The sequence below is a fragment of the Ranitomeya imitator genome, chromosome 6, assembly GCF_032444005.1.
Source record: "Ranitomeya imitator isolate aRanImi1 chromosome 6, aRanImi1.pri, whole genome shotgun sequence".
Taxonomy (NCBI): domain Eukaryota; kingdom Metazoa; phylum Chordata; class Amphibia; order Anura; family Dendrobatidae; genus Ranitomeya; species Ranitomeya imitator.
The window spans coordinates 221,464,976-221,489,666 of record NC_091287.1 but is presented as its reverse complement, the minus strand read 5'-3'; the positions used below and the strand labels follow the sequence as shown (position 1 = coordinate 221,489,666).

General features: G+C 44.9%; 1 protein-coding gene across 1 annotated transcript in view; it reads left to right on the top strand.

Moving 5' to 3' along the window:
• LOC138643344 (synaptonemal complex protein 2-like) overlaps positions 1-24,691 on the top strand; it is a 188,590-nt gene that overhangs the window by 124,831 nt on the left and 39,068 nt on the right. The window contains exons 11-12 of the mRNA XM_069732268.1: positions 14,096-14,220; positions 15,411-15,505. Of these exons, the coding sequence (XP_069588369.1) occupies positions 14,096-14,220; positions 15,411-15,505 (220 nt within the window). The remainder of the gene's footprint in view (positions 1-14,095; positions 14,221-15,410; positions 15,506-24,691) is intronic.

Genomic DNA, 24,691 nt, shown 5'->3' with positions numbered 1-24,691 from the left:
AGACGAATGTGGGTCCATCCGCTTTTGAGGCAACGCCCCACTGAAGGCCATTTCCATCGTCTCTATGCGTCTCTGCGGACACATCCCGTCAAGTTTTAATATTGTCGCATAAGTATTGCCACCTTTGATATTTTGTTGGAGACAGTTCGCCCTGGGATCACCTTTCAGGACACCAGAATGCGTAAATGTATATCTGCAGAGGAGCGTCTTCTCCTTACGTTAAGGTATGTATTTTTCCTCTGGAGACTCTAGAGTCTTCAATTCTTCCATTATGGGTCGGCGGCTGCGCAATAACCAGTTGGCCAGTTGGACCTACCACCACCACGTCAGCTTCCAGGCTCCAATCAAGAATCTGTTCCTTATGTCCTTGTCGCAGATGAGGCCTTTCAATTAACCAAGCATGTAATGAGGCCATAGCTGTATCGAAACCTGGACCACCGGCGTAGGATCTTTTTTTTTTTTTATCAGATAGATTTTTATTATCCGCAAAGAATAAACAATCAGAATATTTCTCATGGCAATGTTTCATTAAACATTTACAGATAACTTTTTCCCCCCCGACCCAGAGCCCCCCCACCCTGCCCAACCCGAGACCTCAGCCAGAGCCACCCCACTTCCCATCATGATACAACCATTTGAATAAACATCCGTTATATTTCCATTGAATACTAGGTTCCCTATATTCTCATTTATCATCCTAATTCAAGTCCATCCACGGTTGCCACAGCTTGTGGAAGATGTCCAGCTTATTCCTTTTGGTGTAGATACTTTTCTCCAAAGTAAGTATATGCTCCGCTTGCTTAAGAAAGTCTCTTCTTGTTGGAGGTTCCTCTCTAATCCAAAATTTGGCGATCAATTTCCTAGCAATGAATAACAATCGTGCAATAGCTATTTTAAACATGTTGTCCGTAACAATTTCCTCCACATATCCCAATATGCAAGTCAGTGGAACCCTAGGGACAGAACATCCATACACCAGTTCAATACGATTTAAAACAACTATCCAGAAGGAGGACAGTCTAGGGCACTGCCACATCATATGCAATATCCCCGCCTGGGATTGTGAGCACCGAGGGCAGTCCGAGTTCTGCCTAAGCCCAGCCTTGAACAACCTGTCAGGGGTTCTATAGGCCCTATGGATTACGAATAACTGTGATAGCCTGCCTGGTTCACTCATTGATATCTTGGGCACATATTCTAGGACCGACTCCCATCTATCATTGTCAATTATTCCCAATTCAGCTTCCCATTTCCCTTTGGCTCGGATGGGATATTTTTCCAGGAAAGAAAAAAGTAGAAACCCATATATTTCTGAAATCGCCCCCTTCGTGCAGCTATTCTTAAGGATATAGTCGATCATGAGATCAATCTGTACCACTATGGCTCCCCTTTTATTCTGTGCCTGATAAGCATGAGAGATACGATTATACTGGAACAATTCAGACCGTGGCAACTGAAATTCTTCCTGCAACTCCTCAAATGTTTTAAGTCTGCCCTGACTTATCAGCTGCCCCAGCCATTTAATACCTGCTGCAGACCAAAAGTGAAAACCCTCCCTCTGCCTAAATTCCGGTAGATAAATGTTGTCCCAAATAGGCGAGAATCTGGTGAACCCACTCACTTCCCTAATGAGTTTGACTTTTTCCCATACTCTGTGAATTAATTTGATAGTGCACCCATGTGAACCCATTTTTTTGAATTGTCCTCCCTCCAAACTGTCACTCAAAACGTCTGCCTGTAGTAAGAACCTCAAGCTATTAGGTATTTGCACACTCCCTGCCTCCTCCCCCCATCCTTTGAGATGTTGACACTGTGCTGCTAAGAAGTATAGCCATGGATTAGGAAGTGCAAGACCCCCCTCTGTTTTGGCCCTCTGAAGTATCTCCTGTTTAAACCTAGGACTCTTTCCTCCCCATATTAATTCCCCAAACAAAGACCTAATCTTACGGAATCTGCATTGTGTAATCCAAATGGGAGAGTTATGTAGCACGTACAACAACTGTGGCATTACAATCATCTTTAAGAGGTTCACCCTACCAACCACCGATAAATGTAATTTGTTCCATGCCGCAATTTTGGTACGAATTTTCTGCATTAATGGACTTAAATTCAGTTCCTCAAAGGTAGTTAGAGGAAGAGCAATCTGAATACCCAAATATTTGAATTTTTGAACAATCTTTAATTTTGTGGTTATCGCCCTCTCTCCACTGCCCATACTGTCCCCCTCAATCAACAACATACAAGACTTATCCCAGTTTATTGTGAGACCCGAAAACCGACCAAACTCCTCAATCAAAGCAACCGCATTGCACAGGGACCTTTCAGAATCCTCCAGGAACAACAAAATATCGTCAGCATATAATGCAATTTTGTCTTCCCTCCTACCATAGATGTAACCTCTAACCTCCTGAGCACCTCTTATTTTAGCCGCTAACGGCTCCACGGCCAGAGCGAAGAGCAACGGGGACAGCGGACACCCCTGTCTGGTACCCCTAAACAGCGGGAAACTCTCTGACAAATTATTATTAACTCTAATTTTTGCCATTGGGAACGAGTACAGCAACTTAACCCAGGAGATGAATTTTGGACCAAACCCCAGGCGATCCAGTACCGACCACAAGTAACTCCACTCCACACAATCAAAGGCCTTGTGGGCATCTAAAGACACCACAACTCTTTTTCCGGCATTGTCTGCAGGAATTTGCATATTTAAAAATAGCCTTCTCAAGTTAATTGCCGTGGATTTATTGGGCATAAAGCCAGACTGGTCTGGGTGAATCAATTTATCGATCACTTGGGTCAGCCTGTTCGCCAGGGCCTTCGCCAAAATCTTTATGTCAGCCGTTAGAAGTGAAATTGGTCTATACGACTCCGGCTGTTGAGGATCTTTATCAGCTTTAGGAATAACCACCACGATGGCCTCTCTCATTGATGGGGGCAGCACTCCCCTCTCCAACGACTCAGAGAACACTCGCTCCAATTTGGGCATTAACTCTGCATTAAGAATTTTATAAACCTCTACTGGGATACCGTCCGTCCCCGGAGCCTTGCCCCCCGCCATATTCGCCAAAGCCGCCTTCAATTCTTCCTCCCCAAGCGGTCTATCCATCCACTCCCTTTCCTCTCTACCTAGTCTGGGTAAGTCAACCTCTTTCAGATATCTATTCATTTCCTCAGGACTTTTATCCACCCTAGAGGAATATAATTTACTATAAAATCTCCGAAAAACGTCTAAAATTTCCCCCCCCTGAGTAACCGTTTTACCTTCCTCTGTTCTTATGGAGTATACATGTGAAGAATCCCGCTGCGCAGAAACCACCACCGAGAGCAAATGTCCTACCTTCTCTCCCTCAGAATAAAATGTTTCCTTTTGAAAGGCTCTCAACCTATCTGCCCTACGCATATGGAGTTCATCGACCGCTACCTGAGCCGCCCTCATACGAAGTTGTGCTTCTCTTGAATTCTGAGAGGCCAGTGTCTCTTCCGCCACCCTCAGTTCCTCCATCACTGCATTGTCTTGAATTTTAGACTTAGTTTTATGTCTCGAGATGTCCCGGAATAAAATTCCTCTCAGGTATGCCTTCATGGTGTCCCACACTACAAGATTCCCCGCACTCCCTTCATTTATCCTGAAAAACTCCCCGAGTTCAGTTCCCACCTGTTCCATATCCAAATACTGTAGCCAGGAGGGGTGAAATTTCCATCCCAACCCCGTCAGACCACTCTTCCCAGTCATTTGTACAGAGACCAGTACTGGGCTATGGTCCGATATTACTCTAGGCCTATACTCCACCTCATGTATTAGATTATTCACCCCCCCATTTCCCAAAGCCACATCAATGCGAGATAAAGATCCGTATGTTGCTGAATAACATGAGTAGGCATATGTCCTAGGATTACGCACCCGCCACAAATCTATCCATCCTATTTCTCTTAGATAATTTCCAAAAGGAGTAGAGTTCCCTTCACTTCTCAACTCTGCATGTCTACCCTTGTCCCAGTGATCATTAGATATATTGTTCACATCCCCCACTATAAGGAGGGGCACCCCATCCCACCTACCCGTAATTTCCAGAATCTCCTGTATCTTTTTCTTGGAATATGGTGGTGGAATATAAATTGACACAATACAAATTAACCTGTTAAATATCTTGCATACTAAAAACACAAATTGGCCGTCTTTATCGGTGGTTACCTCAATCTCTTCAAACGGAACACTAACGTGTATCAAAATTGACACACCTCTGGCATAATTTGAGAACGTTGAGTGATACGCCTTTCTCACCCATCTCTTCTGTAGAATAGCAACCTTTTCCTTCACTAGGTGAGTTTCCTGCAGACATATCACTGAAGGCCTCTGTTTCAGTACATATTGGAAAATAGCTGTTCTTTTAGTAGCATTTGCAAGGCCCCTAACATTCCAACTTAGGATTTTAACCTCCCCACCCATTATAGCTTATAGAAACAATGAATGAGTTCAAGCTCCCTAAGGTCTCAACCCCAACTCCCACCCCCTCCCTCCTCCCCCCCCCCATCCCCAATTCCCAACTGAAATAACTCTCTATCTCTCCCCTCTCTTTAAGCCCACCCAACTCCTCTCTACTCTTAGAATATCAAAATAAACTCTCCCTCTCAATTTGAGATCTGGGAACGCTGTTTCACAGCCTAACGATAAAAACTCTGCGTTCCTTCAGCTCCCCCGCCCACCATAGCCAAAATGCAAATTTCGTTGCGCCGCCGAACACAACCTGATGATATCAATATACCATAAAGTCACAGTATAAGTACCAGTTAACTATCAAACCAAACATAACAGTGAAGGGTTAACAATTGCCTCAGTAGCACTTAAATCAGTTTCAGCGGGTCTGCCCCGTTTTGACATGCTTAGTATTGAGATCCAGCCATTGTGACGCCTCCTCTGGATTTTGGAAAAAATGCACCCGATCCAGAGCCACCACCCTTAATTTTGCTGGGTAAATCATTGAATAACGGACATCTAAGTCTCGCAACCTCCTCTTGACCTCTCCAAACTTCATCCGAAGCTTTTGGACCGCCGCAGAGTAATCCGGATAAAGGGAGACCCGATTACCATCAATGGTCAGCTCATCACAATTCCTGGCTTTCCTCAACAAAATGTCTCGGTCCTGATAGTTCAGAATTTTAGCCAAGATAACTCTTGGGGCCGAGCCGGGGGGGAGGGGTCTGGTGGGCACACGGTGCGCTCTTTCAACGGCAAACATCTTAGTAAGGCCATCTCCACCCACAGCGTTTTTTAGCCATGCCTCAATATAAGCCGTGGGGTTGCTCCCTTCCGCCTTTTCTGGGACCCCCACAATCCTTAGGTTGTTCCTGCGGGATCGGTTTTCAAGGTCATCAGTCTTAAACTCCAGATCAGCAATACGTTGAATATACTTTTTTTCCCTGTTTAACAATTCACCAATCCGATCTTCTGCACTCCCAACCCTTTCTTCCACCTCTTCCACTCTCTTTTCAACTTTACGCATAGCAGAGTTTAAAGCGACCATCTCTCCCTTTAATTCATCCGCTCGTAGGTTTAGAGCCCCCAGGGCAGACTTACAGTACATCACCACTGAAAATATGTCCTTCAGAGTCGGCTCCTCCATTTCTGGCATGTCAGACTGTGCAGGCAGAACAGCTCCTGCGGCCCTTGTAGGAGATCCCTGGTCTGACCCACTGCACTGTAGCTGAGCCCCTCCTTCCTGCTGATCTCCGGGGGCACCAGCTGCTCCAGACTCCACACTTCCAGCCTCTGACTGTAGATTTACAGCCTCCTCTGACCTGGCAAATCGCTCCAACTTAGCAATCACATCCATCTTCCTCTGATAAGCAGCGCTTGCCCTCGCCGCCTCCTCTGCAGTCTCAGCGCCATCTTGGGCCTGTGAGCTTCCCGCAGCTGTCAGCTCCTTCTGTCTCCTGCGTGTCATCCTCAGATAAGATTCCGTTCCTTCGGGTCACACCTCGCTCCCCGAGACTATGTGCACTCCTGAGAGTATGATTTGCGCTCGGCGGCGCCTCTAAGGGGTTAATACAGAGATAATGAAGCGGGAGAGCTCTGTTGCACGTCTGTTCACATCGCCTGCTAGGCCACGCCCCCCCGGCGTAGGATCTTTAACCTGCGCCTATCACGCGCACGGCGTCTGGTGGAGCGCGCCTTTGGTATTCTTTGTGCCAAATGGCGGCTCCTCCAGTCAGCCATTCAGCTGAGTGAAGCCAACATACATGAGGTCATCAAAGCATTTGTGGTCCTACATAACTTCACCCGAGTTCATGAATGCTGATTATCTGATGGTGCTGAAGGTATGTTGGACAATGTGGGTAGGCCTAGACCACATGTGATCCCTCGGCGTCGTCTGCTTTCCGGACTGAAAGTACGTGATATTTTCACTAATTATTTTCTGACACCTCAGGTGCTACTCCCTGGCAAGAGCATGCTGTATCTATACTATAAGTTTAAAATGTTTGTGTATATAAATATATTTTTTTCATTTAAGTTTTTGTGTGTGTTTATTTGATTTATGTAATAGATGGTTTGGTTTTTCATTTTGTATCTTGTATTAATTATTGTAAGAAGAGACAAAAATTGGCATTTCAAACTTTCTTATAAAGTCAGAACATAATATTTTTTGAGCAAAACCATATTGAAGTCATATGGCTTTTGTGGCCTTAGAAATTTGGCCATACCCATTTTTTAAATGTTGTTAAACATAACAGTAAAACAAACACATTATTTAGCAACAGCAAAATCGAATACCCCCCAAAATTAAAGATTTTGGAACGTTGGTGGAGGTGATGGCGGGAGTTCAGCCTCTCTTTCTTGCTGGCTTTGTTGTCCAAATTGGCCTTCATCCTGTGTGGGTGCATAATCTTGGCCATGCTGTATGTTGTGGCCAGGGTCAGATTGTTGAGTGGCAAAGTGACCATATAAAAAATGGAGATGAAACTCCTGGGGATTGTGGAACCCATGTGACTCATACCCCCCAATATGGCCATGTCGTCCAAATCAGGTTGGGACCAGTTTTCAACAATGGGTCTGTACAAGTGGCCATATTGGGCAGGTTGATTATAGGATGCCATTTGGGCCTGTTGTGGCCATGGTTGGTTTTGGGGGGGAATGGGTTAAGGTGTAGGCACTCGTGGAAGAGGTGCGTCAGATCCATGCTGAGCATGCACTTCTGGGTTTGGTTGAAGTCTCAGCAGGTTACCGCGTGACAGCTGCCACCTCTCCAAGAACTCAAAGACCTCATATGGGGAATTGTGGGGTTTACATGCATCAATGAGGATCTGTATTGATCCTCGCACACTTAGCTTCACCTCAGGGGTAGGGGACAGAGGTATCGGGCTAGACTGCTGGAATATGCCTCCTCACCGTCATCCTGGGCAGCCCTGGACAGGTAATTGAGAACCCCCGTGTCAACATGCCTCCTGATATCAGAAGCAGGGATCTCTCACCTTCGTCGCCCACGACGGGATGTGATAGGCTGGGGGAGGCCTCAAGAGGAACAGTAGGGCTGCTGCTGTTGCCCGATTCATCAAGGCTTGTGCAGCTGCTGGTCCAGGTCCTGTTGCAGCTACTGGTGCTGGTTCAGGTGGTGCTTGGGTGATGCAACTAGAAGGCTGTGAAGATTGGCCAGCCACATCTTCACCTTCCCCGACAGGATCAATAATGGCCTCAGAATCCCACGCTGTCTCCCTCTCAGTGAGGTTGGACTGAAATTTTAATTTAAAAATAAAAATTTAGACATATGACCCTAAAAAACATGTGTAATGTGGTGTGATGCATGTACTTACGGTCTGAGATCCATACTGGGAGCCAGAAATGCCAGGCGGTCAAAATGTATTTCCGGTTGGTTGGTGCTGCATCACCACTCCTGACCCGCTGCTGACGTTCCCGCCTATATTGGTCGCGGATGCTGCGCCAGCATTTCATAACATCTTCCACTGCAATGACAGACAATAATAATGTATAAGGACACAAGGATCCACAAGTTTATAGACATTTTACATGTGGGCTACTAAGGTGTCAGTTATAAACATAATCTAGATTACACATAATGATAAAAAATACACATAATAGGATTTAAGGGGATACTGTGAAAACGTGTTATTTAGTGCAGTTAATATGATTTAGAAAACTTGAGAGAACTTATTTGTTGCTGTCCCTCACGTGGACGGTCTGCAAAATCTGCAAAAAGTAGCCCACAGATCCTCCTCCATGCCGCCTCTTTTCTGGCCCGGTCGGAATAATGTGCATCCCTCTGGTCCCAAAGCTCAGGCCTTTCTTGGACCAGAACAATAAGCATCTCTACATTGATAAATGAAGGCATGCTGCAGGACTTCGTGGAGGCGTTCTTCCAGGATGTCTGGAGTGGGTTGTGAGCTAATTACCATGTCTAAGCTTCCTGATAATGACTTGGCCCATTTCCTGTCTAGTTTTTCTAGTGAAAACCATATCCAAGAGAGTTAATGCAGTGATTAAAAATAATGGTGGCCATACAAAATATTGACACTTTGGGCTCAATTTGGACATTTTCACTTAGGGGTGTACTCACTTTTGTTACCAGCGGTTTAGACATTAAGGCTGTGTGCACACGTTGCGTTTTTTTCACGTTTTTTTCCGCTATAAAAAGGCATAAACGCATACATATGCATCCCATTATTTAGAATGCATTCCGCAATTTTTGTGCATATGTTGCGTTTTTTTCCGCAAAAAAAAACGCACCGCGGTAAAAAACTCAGCATGTTCATTAATTTTGTGGATTTTTTGCGGATTTCCCACTATATTATTGCATTTGGGACCTTTGGAAAAATCCGCTAAAAAAACGCGAAAAAAACGCATGCGGATTTCTTGCAGAAAATGTCTGGTTTTGTTCAGGAATTTTCTGCAAGAAATCCTGACGTGTGCACATACAGTCATGGCCAAAAGTATTGACACCCCTGCAATTCTGTCAGATAATACTCATTTTCTTCCTGAAAATGACTGCAAACACAAATTATTTGGTATTATTATCTTCATTTAATTTGTCTTAAATGAAAAAACACAAAAAGTATTGTCCTAAAGCCAAATTGGATATAATTCCATACCAAACATAAAAAAGGGGGTGGACAAAAGTATTGGCACTGTTCGAAAAATCATGTGATGCTTCTCTAATTTGTGTAATTAACAGCACCTGTAACTTATATGTGGCACCTAACAGGTGTTGGCACACACCTGGTGTTAAATCACACTTGCAGCCAGTTGATATTGGTTAAAGTTGACTCAACCTCTGTCCTGTGTCCTTGTGTGTACCACATTGAGCATGGAGAAAAGAAAGAAAACTAAAGAACTGTCTGAGGACTTGAGAAACCAAATTGTGAGGAAGCATGAGCAATCTCAAGGCTACAAGTTCATCTTCAAAGACCTGAATGTTCCTGTGTCTACCATGCGCAGTGTCATCAAGAAGTTTAAAGCCCATGGCACTGTGGCTAACCTCCCTAGATGTGGACGAAAAAGAAAAATTGACATGAGATTTCAACGCAAGATTATGCGGATGTTGGATAAAGAACCTCGACTAACATCCAAACAAGTTCAAGCTGCCCTGCAGTCCGAGGGTACAACCGTGTCAACCCATACTATCCGTCGGTGTCTGAATGAAAAGGGACTGTATGGTAGGAGACCCAGGAAGACCCCACTTCTTACCCTGAGACACAAAAAAGCCAGGCTGGAGTTTGCCAAAACTTACCTGAGAAAGCCTAAAACGTTTTGGAAGAATGTTCTCTGGTCAAATGAGACAAAAGTGGAGCTTTTTGGGTAAAGGCATCAACATAGCGTTTACAGGAGAAAAGAGGCATTCAAAGAAAAGAACACGGTCCCTACAGTCAAACATGGCGGAGGTTCCCTGATGTTTTGGGGTTGCTTTGCTGCCTCTGGCACTGGACTGCTTGACCGTGTGCATGGCATTATGAAGTCTGAAGACTACCAACAAATTTTGCAGAATAATGTAGGGCCCAGTGTGAGAAAGCTGGGTCTCCCTCAGAGGTCATGGGTCTTCCAGCAGGACAATGACCCAAAACACACTTCAAAAAGCACTAGAAAATGGTTTGAGAGAAAGCACTGGAGACTTCTAAGGTGGCCAGCAATGAGTCCAGACCTGAATCCCATAGAACACCTGTGGAGAGATCTAAAAATGGCATTTTTGAGAAGGCACCCTTCAAATGTCAGGGACCTGGAGCAGTTTGCCAAAGAAGAATGGTCTAAAATTCCAGCAGAGCATTGTTAGAAACTCATTGATGGTTACCGGAGGTGGTTGGTCGCAGTTATTTTGGCTAAAGGTTGTGCAACCAAGTATTAGGCTGAGGGTGCCAATACTTTTGTCTGGCCCATTTTTGGAGTTTTGTGTGAAATAATCAATGTTTGCTTCATTCTCTTTTGTGTTTTTTCATTTAAGACAAATTGTATGAAGATAATAATACCAAATCATTTGTGTTTCAGGAAGAAAATGAGTATTATCTGACAGAATTGCAGGGGGGTCAATACTTTTGGCCATGACTGTAGCCTAATGGCTGTTTGTTGAGTTATTTAGAGAGCACACCAAATTTACCCTGTTATACAAGCTGCACACTGACTACTTTACATTGTATCAAAGTGTCAGATCTTCAGTGTTGTCCCATGGAGAGGTGGAATAAAATATTTACAAAAATGTGAGGGGTATATTCACTTTTGTGAGATACTGTAGATGTACCGTATTTTTCGGACTTCAAGACGCACATTAAATAGGGGGTGTGTCTAATAGTCGTAATGCAGGCTTACCCGCAGTGGTGTGGTGGCGGTGGCGGCAGAGGTGTGGGGATGAGGAGGCGCAGTGAGCCGGGTCCCTTTCACCGGTGAGATGATGCAGCAGCCCGGTAAGCAGGAGAGTTGGGTGAATCATGTTGTTATCGGTGGTGGCGGCGGCGGCCATCTTCCCGAGGCCGCGCGTGCGCTGATGGAGTGCTCTGCTTCCCGGGGCTTCAGGAAAAATGGCCGCGCGTGCGCAGATGGAGATCGCGGCGGCCATTTTCCTTACGCTGAGTTCGCAGATTTAGATCTCGGCTTCAGGAGAATGGCCGCCGCGATCTCCATCTGCACACGCGCGGCCTCCCGCGGCCATTTTCCTGAAGCCCCGGGAAGCAGAGCACTCCATCTGCGCACGCGCGGCCTCAGGAAGATGGCCGCCACCACCGATAACAACATGATTCACCTGGCTCTGCTGCTTACTGGGCTGCTGCATCATCTCCCCGGTGAAAGGGACCCCGCTCACTGCGCCTCCTCATCCCCGCACCTCTGCTGCCGCACCTCACCGGTGAAAGGGACCACGCTCACACTGGGCTGCTGCATCTCACCGGTGAAAGGGACCCCGCTCACTGCGCCTCCTCATCCCCGCACCACTGCTGGTAACCAGTGCAGCAACCCTCCCATGGACACCAGGCCGTGGCGTCGCCCACCTAAGCAGGAAGGGACCCTGCTTAGGTGCACGCCGTACCGCATCACCCCACCTTCCAACACCATGCCTCCTGTGACCCTGCTCTGCCACCGCCAGCCCTCAGGTAAGATACTGTAAATTCGGACAATAAGACGGACCCCCATCTTAGAAAAAAATCTTTTTTTTCTGCAATTTTCACCCCAAATTTGGGGTGCGTCTTATGGTCCGGTGCGTCTTATAGTCCGAAAAATATGGTACTTTTTTCACATTTTTGAGAAACATTTTTTTCCGACCTTTAATCTCGCAATCCATGAAAAACTGACACCACTTGGATGACTAAAATGACTAACAGAACTCGTACGTGAAACATGGATGCCTAAATGAGCCCTAACTTATAGCTATGGAAGGAAATGGATGGACTCGATAGGAAATCAGATACCAAACTTTGACTAAATTCTCTGCTACGCATTATACTGTGCATGTAGTGCCCACTCTGTTGGTCATGCAAAACTACTTTCATAGTAATACATTGAATACAGTATGTATCCTCTATTGTAATTGTGTCACTACATTTTTTTTAAGCTCTTATCTTTTACAATGTAACATGATTGTTTACCAGTGTATCGTGCTAGAGCTTATTAAAGAGCTGCATCATTCAAGCAAAGTTGAGGATTCAAAGAAAAGAAAGTGCACAAGCTTTGAAAAGCCTGAAATTACTTTAAAACCATGTAAACTATTCAGTTCTGGTGAGAAAAACTCACTGCTGAAAGGATGAGTTTGCATACATTGTATGCTTGGCTGTAAAGACTGATAAGTTTGTTCTAGTCTCCCAGCAGCAATCCCTGTTCAGACTGAATTTACCAAACTGCAATGGAAAATATAAACATGGTCTTGATATGTTGTGGACAACTGGAAGTGTGTTTGCTGCCTAGCCAATAAAAAGACTCCTGGAAGGTCAAATTATTGTATTAAATTTGATCCCAAAGCAACAGAACTGTGAGAGATGGAAGCAAATTTTCAGCATTCCAATTTGTATCCTTGACCTTCAGACAAGGATCAGAATAGGACATGTTCTGAGTTACAGATTTTGCACTCGGATTTGTGAATTTTATTCACACTCTATGGGTCCGAGTGCTATCTGAGAAAAAAAAATCAGACAGTACACAGACATTTCACATGGATGTGCAAATTCAACCCTATTGGGAGTAGTTTGTACTCTGTAAGTGAATTGCTATGGCGTGCAATAAGCAACACCGTTACTGTACCCTCAGGGCTGAAAACATAAAATAGCTATGGAGGATATCCCAATATTAAAACATATCCTTTAATATACTAGAGTTAAAAAATCTTGGATACCGACAAACACAAACATAAACCAAAAGTGCTCAAGTGAACCAGTACTCAAGAATAAAAATTGGATCAGTCTTACCAATGGACGGACGTATCAATATAGCAGCTTGCTTCTCAGTCTCCAAAGTTGGAGAATGGTGGTCCAGAAGTATGGGCAAGGGGTGGGGATGAGTTTATTTCCACTATCTTCCCTGTTGTGCCCCTGCAAAGCTCCTGTCCTCAGAAGGACAGGCCCCAAGTAGGCCCTACTATGGACACCCACCATACAACGTGTATACCCAATGTCTCTCTTCTCCCTTACTCTGTAAGTGAGACAGCTAGAGAGGCATGAGAGATTCCTGTTCTCCTGTCTTTTTGTAGCACATGTTGAAAATTTAGCAGCAGCATGTATAATATTATGCAGAGACATTAAGCATTGTGGCTGTGAATCCAATTTTGGATGAGGTAAAGACACAAACTAGAAAGCAACCACACCCTCTTTGTGTGTGTGCGCGCTCCTTACTCACTCATAGACTTAGGCCGGTTTCACATTAGCGTTTTGAGGAGCTGCGGACTATCTCCTTGAAGCCCCGCCCTCGGCTGCACCTCTGCCGCTAGCTCCGCCTACTTCTGCATGCGGCCTCCATACCTATCATTAACATTAGGTACGCAGGTCGTGTGGCTGTATGCGGATGCTTCCGCATGCGTCGTTTTGACGATGCGGCGACCAGCGTAGGACGCAGCTGGTTGCAATATCTTTTTTTCTCTGCATCATCAAAACGACGCATGCGGAAGCATCCGCATACAGCCGCAGGACCTGTGTACCTAATGTTAAAGATAGGTACACAGGCCGCATGCATAAGTAGGCGGAGCTAGTGGTGGAGGTGTGGCTGAGGGCGGGGCTTCACGGAGGAAGTCTGCAGCCCTCCGCAGCGCCTCAAAACGCTAGTGTGAAACTAGCCTTAGACAAACAGCTGTAATTTGATAGCTGAGTGAGCTGGCAGTACATCGTTTTTCAGTAGAGCAGATTTTCCTAGTGCATTATAAATAAAGGAGACTGGGGCTGGCTCATAAGTGGAGATTAAAACGAGCTATATTTCGAAGCTTCCTATATTTCCTTATACTATTTTTGTGCAATGTTTGTTGAAACAAGAATGACAGCTTTAGTATTGTGGTCTTTTAAAGAAAAAAAAAATAACCAGTCCTGTGCTGGAAGATGTTGCCTCCAATGCTATCATGCTAATACATAAATAATACTTTTTTTAGTCCTTGTGAATTAAGTAACATCTGTTTTAATATCTATACAGGAAATCCTTCAGCTGACCTAGAAGGTGAAGTTTTTCACTCAGACACTTGTGAATCGGAGATGACAGAATGCAGCTTCATCCCCTCTTTGGAAACATTTACTGCCAACCTTAAAAAGACGCTAATGGTAACAAATATTTTTCTTTCCATTTTGAAATACATGTTCTGTGATTTATAAGAACTTGCCATCTTTAGCAGCCTTGCTAAATACAGCTACAACCCCTGGCAAAAATTATGGAATCATCGGCCTTGGAGGATGTTCATTCAGTTGTTTAAAGGGAACCTGTCACCTTGCCTTGCGCAAGCGTGTACTACGGAGGACATAGAATTAACTTCAATCCAATATTGCTGCCAGCATGCAGCCAGCGGGTAAGGAAAGGGTGAATCAAACACCCGAAAACTCCGCCCATATGACCGAAAACCGGTCCCGCCAAATTCAGGTGACAGGTTCCCTTTAATTTTAGAGAAAAACAGCAGATCACAGACATGAAACAAAACTAAAGTCATTTCAAATGGCAACTTTCTGGCTTTAAGAAACACTAAAAGAAATCAAGAACAAAAAATGCGGTAGTCAGTAATAGTTACTTTTTTAACCAAGCATAGGGGGAAAATTATGGAATCACTCAATTCTGAGGAAAAAATTATGGAATCACCCTGTAAATTATCATTCCCAAAACTAACACCTGCATCAAATTAGATCTGCTCGTAATTCTGCATCTAAAAAGGAGTGATCACACCTTGGAGAACTATTGAAGCATGCAAAAACTTAAAGATATATAGTTTTAAAAATATAAAAAAAAGTAAAAGTTTTAAAGGGAACCTGTCACCTGAATTTGGCAGGATCGTTTTTTTCGGTCATATGGGCGGAATTTTCAGGTGTTTGATTCACCCTTTCCTTACCCGCTGGCTGCATACTGGCTGCAATATTGGATTGAAGTTCATTCTCTGTCCTCCGTAGTAAAAAAAAACGAAAACCGGTCCCGCCAAATTCAGGTGACAGGTTCCCTTTAATCACCCCTTTTGCCCCATTCAAAATAAGACAATGAAAAAAAAAATCAAACATACACATATTTGATATCGCCGCAATCAGAATATCCGTTCTATCAATACAAATAGGATTAATCTGATCGCTTAGCAGCGTAGCGAGAAAAAAAAATCGAAACACCAGAATTACTTTTTTTGGTCGCTGCGACATTGTATTAAAATGCAATAACGAGCGATCAAAACTCCAGAATTGCATTTTTTTTTATTCATCTCGATTCCTTCTCAAAAATACATATGATAATTTTTACTGCTTTTTCTTTTTTATGCTTTTAGGATAGTTATAAAAAAATGGAAGTTCGGACACAGGATGGACTGAAAACAACTCAGGAGCGAGTATCCACATTAATGACTGAGATGCAAGAGAGCAAGTATGTGGTGTAACAAGGGAGAACTTTTTCAGTTCCACTGAAAAACAGAGTTGGGATTCGTTGTGTGTGTACAGGATGGTCAAAAAGTAGAGATACAGTTGAGTCAATGGGATTCTATGAGATTTTATGGGTACACATACACTACTGGCTCACAACAAATAGGTCGGCCACTTTCTCTTGTTTGCGCAACTTTCTTCACAGACTGACTACACAATGGACAAATGAAAATTGGAAGCGTTTTTAGGCCGGAATCACACATGCGAGAAATACGTCCAAATCTCTCATGGTAATACCCGGCATTGTCACCGTCACTCAGGAGTGGATCGTGTGGCTGCATGTATTGCTATGCGGCCGACGCTCCGCTCCTGAGTGACGGCGGCAATGCCGGGTATTACCATGCGAGACTCGGACGTATTTCTCGAATGTGTGATCCCGGCCTAAGACGTTGATGTAGATAGGAATTTGTGCCTCCCTGTAACACAGGACTAGTATGAAGAATATTGCAACGCTGATGAGACACTTTGAGCACTTTACATTTTTTTTAATGCTGTTTAGCCTTGTAAGTGTGCTAAACTATGTAGTAAGAAGCAAATGAACTCCCTTTGTTGCACGCCAGTGTGTATGTTCACCCATCTAATCTGTTGTGATAAGTTTAATAGATTCAGCTGTATTATATACCTACTTTTCGGTCACCCTGTACATGCTGGCCTTCTTTTTTGTTGTGCCAGAGAATTTATTATCATCCTTGAATATATATTCTAAAAATATCTATCTTCAGAAATTAATGGTTGTGTACCAATTTTTTATCATTAGACTATTTTATTAATATGTCTTAAGTATGTACAACAAAAAAAAGCTGACCTGTCCCCATACATTGTCATTTCAAAAAGAAAAGGAACAGTTTGACATGGACAGAATTAAAGGTACGCTTCAATGCAACTATGACCCTAAATATTTTTTGTAGCCATCTGTGAGCGTCTTACACCTGGCTGCCAGTCGTTTATTTCAGTCTTCCATTGTAATTTTCTTAAGCTTCTTCTCTGACCTTATCTGCAATTGCTTTGGGTTGTTATTGTGGGCAAATGGACAAAAATGGCCTTCAGGTCTGCAATATTCAAAATACAATTAGATCTGGTCAACGGCGCAGTCTAAGGCCGGCGTCACACTAGCGAGTTTTACGGACGTAATAGCGCAGAAAATACGTCCGTAAAACACGCCTAACAAACGTCCCAATTATTCTCTATGCCCCTGCTCGTATCTGCCGTATTTTACTGATCAGTATTATACGGCTTTCTACGGCCGTAGAAAATCGCAGCATGCTGTGTTTGTCACCGTATTGCGCTAAAAAAAAACGCCAATGAAAGTCTATGGAAGCCAGAAAAATACGGATTACACACGGACCAGCAGTGTGACTTGTGAGAAATACGCAGCGGTGTTAGAGAGAAAAGCCGGCAATTCAGCGCGGTGTACAGTAAAATCACACTGACAGCTTACAGTAGAATAGGTGGAATAAATGTGTACACATAGAATAGGTATATATATATATATATATATATATATATATATATATATACACAGTGGGGCAAAAAAGTATTTAGTCAGTCAGCAATAGTGCAAGTTCCACCACTTAAAAAGATGAGAGGCGTCTGTAATTTACATCATAGGTAGACCTCAACTATGGGAGACAAACTGAGAAAAAAAAATCCAGAAAATCACATTGTCTGTTTTTTTAACATTTTATTTGCATATTATGGTGGAAAATAAGTATTTGGTCAGAAACAAAATTTCATCTCAATACTTTGTAATATATCCTTTGTTGGCAATGACAGAGGTCAAACGTTTTCTGTAAGTCTTCACAAGGTTGCCACACACTGTTGTTGGTATGTTGGCCCATTCCTCCATGCAGATCTCCTCTAGAGCAGTGATGTTTTTGGCTTTTCGCTTGGCAACATGGACTTTCAACTCCCTCCAATGGTTTTCTATAGGGTTGAGATCTGGAGACTGGCTAGGCCACTCCAGGACCTTGAAATGCTTCTTACGAAGCCACTCCTTCATTGCCCTGGCGGTGTGCTTTGGATCATTGTCATGTTGAAAGACCCAGCCACGTTTCATCTTCAATGCCCTTGCTGATGGAAGGAGGTTTGCACTCAAAATCTCACGATACATGGCCCCATTCATTCTTTCATGTACCCGGATCAGTCGTCCTGGCCCCTTTGCAGAGAAACAGCCCCAAAGCATGATGTTTCCACCACCATGCTTTACAGTAGGTATGGTGTTTGATGGATGCAACTCGGTATTCTTTTTCCTCCAAACATGACAAGTTGTGTTTCTACCAAACAGTTCCAGTTTGGTTTCATCAGACCATAGGACATTCTCCCAAAACTCCTCTGGATCATCCAAATGCTCTCTAGCAAACTTCAGACGGGCCCGGACATGTACTGGCTTAAGCAGTGGGACACGTCTGGCACTGCAGGATCTGAGTCCATGGTGGTGTAGTGTGTTACTTATGGTAGGCCTTGTTACATTGGTCCCAGCTCTCTGCAGTTCATTCACTAGGTCCCCCCGCGTGGTTCTGGGATTTTTGCTCACCGTTCTTGTGATCATTCTGACCCCACGGGGTGGGATTTTGCGTGGAGCCCCAGATCGAGGGAGATTATCAGTGGTCTTGTATGTCTTCCATTTTCTAATTATTGCTCCCACTGTTGATTTCTTCACTACAAGCTGGTTGGCTATTGCAGATTCAGTCTTCCCAGCCTGGTGCAGGGCTACAATTTTGTTTCTGGTGTCCTTTGACAGCTCTTTGGTCTTCACCATAGTGGAGTTTGGAGTCAGACTGTTTGAGGGTGTGCACAGGTGTCTTTTTATACTGATAACAAGTTTAAACAGGTGCCATTACTACAGGTAATGAGTGGAGGAAAGAGGAGACTCTTAAAGAAGAAGTTACAGGTCTGTGAGAGCCAGAAATCTTGATTGTTTGTTTCTGACCAAATACTTATTTTCCACCATAATATGCAAAAAAAATGATAAAAAAACAGACAATGTGATTTTCTGGATTTTTTTTTCTCAGTTTGTCTCCCATAGTTGAGGTCTACTTATGATGTAAATTACAGACGCCTCTCATCTTTTTAAGTGGTGGAATTTGCACTATTGCTGACTGACTAAATACTTTTTTGCCCCACTGTATATATCTATATCTATATATATAATTGTCTAAGGGTTTTTCCGTCTGTCTGTCTGTCTGTCCTGGAAATCCCGGCTCTCTGATTGGTCGAGGCCGCCAGGCCTCGACCAATCAGAGACCGGCACAGCATCGACGTAGAAATCCCGCGTCTCTGATTGGTCGAGGCCGCCAGGCCTCGACCAATCAGCAACGGGCACAGCGACGATGATGTCATAATGGTTGCCATGGCGACGATGATGTCATAAAGGTTGCCTCGACCAATCAGCGACGGGCACAGTCTGCCGCGAATTCTGGAATCATCATTGTCCATATACTACGGGGACATGCATATTCTAGAATACCCGATGCGTTAGAATCGGGCCACAGTCTAGTATATATATAATTGTCTAAGGGTTTTTCCGTCTGTCTGTGTGTCTGTGTGTCTGTCTGTCTTTCTGTCTGTCTGTCCTGGAAATCCCACGTCTCTGATTGGTCGAGGCCGCCAGGCCTCGCCCAATCAGCAACGGGCACAGCATCGACGTAGAAATCCCGCGTCTCTGCCCAATCAGCAACGGGCACAGCGACGATGATGTCATAAAGGACGTAGAAATCCCACGTTTCTGATTCAGCGACGGGCACAGTAGGAGCACAGCTGCATTATAGCAGAGCTCCTGCCTGTAAAATATTTTAGCCCCTTCAGATGGATTTACATCGTGGGACGTTACAGGTCAACGGAAGGTATGTATATTGTTGGTTTATTATTTTTTATTTGTTACAGAGCGAGGGTCTTCAGGTGGATTGAGAGAACAATAAAATATTAAAACAACCTGTGTGTTTATTTCATTAAAATAATTTTTAATAATATGTGTGTGTTTTTTTAACCATTTCATACAATTGGATTAATAATGGATAGGTGTCATAATTGACGCCTCTCCATTATTAATCTGGCTTAATGTCACCTTACAATAGCAAGGTGACATTAACCCTTCATTACCCCATATCCCACCGCTACACGGGAATGGGAAGAGAGTGGCCAAGTGCCAGAATAGGCGCATCTTACAGATGTGCCTTTTCTGGGGTGGCTGCGGGCAGATGTTTTTAGCCAGGGGGGGTGGGGGGCAATAACCGTGGACCCTCTCCAGGCTATTAATATCTGCCCTCAGTCACTGGCTTTACTATTCTGGCGGAGAAAATTGTGCGGGAGCCCACGCCAATTTTTTCCGCCATTTAACCCTTTAATTTAATAGCTAGAGAGCCCAAATTTTGCACATACACACTACTAACATTAGTAGTGTGGAATATGCAAAAAAAATGGGGATATGAGATGGTTTACTGTATGTAAACCATGTCTCATATCATGTCGGGTTTAGGAAGGAGATAGGAAAAGCCGGCAATTGAATTACCGGCTTTAAAGCTATCTAGCGCTGTACTAAATATTAATATATATATATACATATATGTGTCTCAATGACACATATATATATGTGTATATATATATATATATATATATATATATATATATATGTATATATATATATATATATACCTATTCTATGTGTACACATTCATTCTACATATTCTATTGTAAGCTGTCAGTGTGATTTTACTGTACACCGCGCTGAATTGCCGGCTTTTCTCTCTAACACCGCTGCGTATTTCTCGCAAGTCACACTGCTGGTCCGTGTGTAATCCGTATTTTTCTGGCCCCCATAGACTTTCATTGGCGGATTTTTTGCGCAATACGGTGACAAACGCAGCATGCTGCGATTTTCTACGGCCGTTGAAGACCGTATAATACGGATCAGTAAAATACGGCTGATAGGAGCAGGGGCATAGAGAAGCATTGTACCGTATGCAATCCGTATTTTCAGCACCTCTCACGTCCGTAAAACTCTCTAGTATGAGGCCGGCCTAAGGCCGGGGTCAGATGCGCTTATGAAAAATAATCTGCCTTTCATCTAGAAAATGGACGATTGTCGCCTATATGCCATCCGTATGTATGTTTTTTATGTCCGTATGTCATCTGTTTTTATATATCCACATTTAAAAAAGTGCATGATCAATAATAATTAATTAATAATGACGATGTGTCTGTAAAAATAAGATAGGCTGCAAATGTTCCATATGTGTTCGTTTGGGTTTTTTTTCATACCAATAGACAAAAATAGTAAAGTTTCATCTAAGTATATGACAAGTGGGCTTTTTTCCCCCGCCAGTTGTAGACACGCCCCCTCATCTTAATATAACCTCCCCTTCTCGGAGCTCCTGCGGTTGGCGTTGCCCTTTCTCAGGATGTTAGTGATTGGCTCCGCCCCCTTCTCGAGGCTCCCACGATTGGCTCCACCCCTTCTCGGAGCTCCCGCAGTTGCCCCCTCTTCTAAGAGCGCCTGCTGTTGGCTTGGCCCCCTTTCCCTGTCCTTCATCTTGCAAGTTCTTCTGCACACGTTCCCCTTTCCTCCAGTTGCGTGGAATCCCCGCACGCTTTTCACACTGTAGGCCCTCCTCTTCATCCCTGTGGTCACCATTTTCCGGCATCAGAACCCGGAAGGTGGCTTTTCTCTGCAGGAAGTTCTGCATTTACTTCTGCAGCTGTCATGGTGCTCCCTCTACAGCCTGGAACCAGACAGGTCCTGCATCTTACTGTGAGTAGCTCTGCTCTGCAGACTGACACTCACCTCGGCATATATCTTTCTGTCCCCTAACCTTCTGGCATTAGATAGTGGGTCTGCTCCTTAGCATGCCTAATCCTAAAGGAGAGTGCTCTCGCCCTCCTGTTTCCTCTTCTTCTTCTGCTCTTGTCAGACACTTTGTCTGCTCTTCATTTAACTGCAAACTCTCTTCAGGCCAGTCCTCTCCCCTTTGTCAGGACTGCAGCAGTCCCCCCATGCCTGCTACGCAGGAGCCCCCTACTGTCCCAGGAGAGAGTGGTGCCCTTATCCCAATGTGGCTACCTCTTTAGCACAATCTGTGGCGGACTTAATCAAGGTGTCACAGACTCTGGTGTCCGCTCTTGACAGGTTGCCCCTTCCTGCCTCCACCGTTACTAGCGGCTCACAGAACTTACCGGCGGTGCCTACCAACATGGACCATAAGAGATCCAGGCTGAAGAGTCATTCTAGGACCTCCTGCTCTGTCTCTCCCTCTGATCTTTCCTGGCGGACTGCTTCTTCCCAGTCCTTCTCTCCCGAGTTGGGCGAGTCGGTTTCGGACGCACTATCAGAGGATGACTCAAACCTGGATTCTGACCAGGCCTCTAATATGAGAGACATGGTCCAGAGCTTCATTGTGGCTGTCAGTCAGACCTTTAACATCATGGATACCGCTACGGAACCTGCATAACAGGTGGTTTCGTTTAGATGGTCAAGACTAGCTCCTAAGGTCTGCCACACACAGAGAATTTGAGGAGGTACTTTCTAGGGAATGTGAAAACCCGACCAGATGCTTCCAAAGAGGGAAGCGCCTCGGCATCCTATATCCCTACACACCTGAGCTCACGGTGAACTGAACCGCTTCTCCAATTGTGGACCCTCCAGTTTTCAGACTATCCACCAAAACGGTCCTCCCGCTTATGAATGGAGCATCCGACAAGGAACTCCATTGACAGGATCATAGAGTCTTCTGCTAAGTCTGCCTTTGAAGCAGCCGCTTCTACATTGTGCCCTGCTTTTGCGACCACCTGGGTGTCAAAGTCTACAGCCGCGTAGGCTAAACAACTCCGTCAGGGCATTCTTTCTGGAGTCCGACTGTAGGAATTGGCAGACCTTGTGGACCAGATTTCTCATGCAGGGAAGTACATGGTATCCACCTTCCTGGACACCGCTTCATGTGCTGCTCAGTCGTCTGCCATCCAGCTAACTATTTGGCTTAAGGCATGACAGGCGGAATTATCTTAAAAAAAATCCCTTTCCAGCTTACTTTTCCAGGGTTCACATCTATTTGGCTCTAAGTTGGACCAAATTATTAAGGAGGCCACAGGAGGGACGATGGACCTCGCTGGCCTCCTTGGAAGCGTAAGCTTCGGTCCTTTCGGCCCTTTTGCCGTTTCTCTGCAAATGAAGTTTTCCCCCAGGAGAGGCCACAGGCTCACCAGGATAGCAAAATGGCCTCTTTTAAGCCCACACCCTTCTGGCGTTTCTGTGATGCTCAAGGTAGATCCACCAGACCTAGACCTGGCAGATCTTCCTCTGCATGACTCGTCTCCAGATTCCAGGGAATCTCCCAGGTTGGGCGGCCGTCTCTGTTTTTTCAGAGACGTTTGACTCGCCTCAGTAGAGGACATAAGTCAGGGAGGTTGTATCCTCTGGATACAAAATATATTTTGTTTCATGGCTCCGAGATCGATTCTTCTAATCTCGTCCTCCAAGAGATGCTTCTCTGGTTCCACGGTTCTTTGCATCTATTGCCTCCCTTCTCAGTTCTGGTGTCATCGTTCCCATCCCAGACCAGAAACGTTTCGCAGGGTTTTATTCTAACCTATTTGTTGTGCCGAAGAAAGATGACGCAGTTCGACCCATCCTTGACCTAAAGTTACTGAACAAAAGGGTCCGTTTGTGACATTTCAGGATGGAGTCCCTTCGTTCAGTAATTGCTTCCATAGAGTCACAGGAGGTCCTGTGCTCCATAGACATCCAGGACGCTTACCTCCATGTCCCTATCTTCCCAGGGCATCAGGGATTCCTGCATTTTGGTGCGGAAGGACCATTTTCAATTTGTTGCCCTGCTGTTCGGGCTTGTAACAGCTCCAAGGGTTTTCACAAAAATCATGGCAACGTTAATGGCCATTTTGCGGATCATAGGTTTTGTGCTCATCCCGTACCTCGAAGACATTCTCATCAAGGCTCCATCCTTTTATCAGGCCCTGGAAAGTCTGTCCATCGTTCTAGATATTCTGTCTCGATTCGGATGGCTAATCAACAGGGCAAAGTCTTGCCTTGTCCCGACTCAGCGCCTAATTTTTCTAGGCATGCTGTTCAACACCCGCCAGACAAGGACTTTTCTTCCCCAGGGGAAGAGAGCAATCCTCCAGCAGGGGGTTCGCTCTCTGCAGGGCCCTCGGCTTCCTTTTTTATGCTCGGCCATGGCGGTCCTGGGACGGATGGTGGCAGGGTAGGAAGCGATTTCTTTTGCGCTATTCCATTCAAGACCGCTTTAGCAAGCCATCCTATCTCAGTGGAACAAGACTGTTCTCTCTCTGGATCGTCTGGTTCGGCTCACCTCCCAAGTCAAAAGATCTCTCAATTGGCTGTCATCCCTTCTCATCTTCCTGGGTTGGTCCTTCCTTCCCATTCACTGGCAGGTTGTGATGATGGATTTCAGACTTCTCGGTTGGGGTGCAGTCTTTCGCCACCTGACTGTCCAGGGTCGTTGGTCGGCAGAGTTCTGCTGATCAACATCCTTGAGATAAGGGCTATTCTTCTGTCCCTCCGTCTCAGGTGTCTGCTGATCTGAGTTCAGACAGACAGTGCCACAGAGGTGGCATATGTCAATCACAGGGGAGGAACTCTAAGTCCGTTTTGGACGGCCGAGGTATCCAAGATTCTGCTCCGTGCAGAGGTGAAGATTCCGTGGATATCTGCAGTACATATCCCTGGTGTGGACAATTGAGCCGCCGAGGGTCTCACGGCGGGAGTGTGGTCTCTGCATCAAGATGTCTTCCATTAGATTTGCCTCTGGCTGAACAGGAAGGTTCCACTGTTTGATTCCAGGTCCCGTGATCCTCTTGCGGTGGGCGTCGACACTCTGGCAATATCCTGGTCACAGTTTGTTCTTCTGTTTCTGTTTCCTCCACTCCCTCTTCTTCCAATGCTGTTGAAAAAGATCAAGGTCATTCTGATTGCACCCGATTGGCCCATAAGGTCTTTGTTTTCAGAGATCGGCAATCTTCTCGCAGACGTCCCCTGGAGGCTTCCAGAGAGATCTGATCTTCTGTCCCAAGGACCGATCTGCCACCAGAATTGTCGGTCGCTCAATTTAACGGCAATAGGCGTGTCGGTTGAAACCGCCGTTCTGAAAGCGTCTGGGTTTTT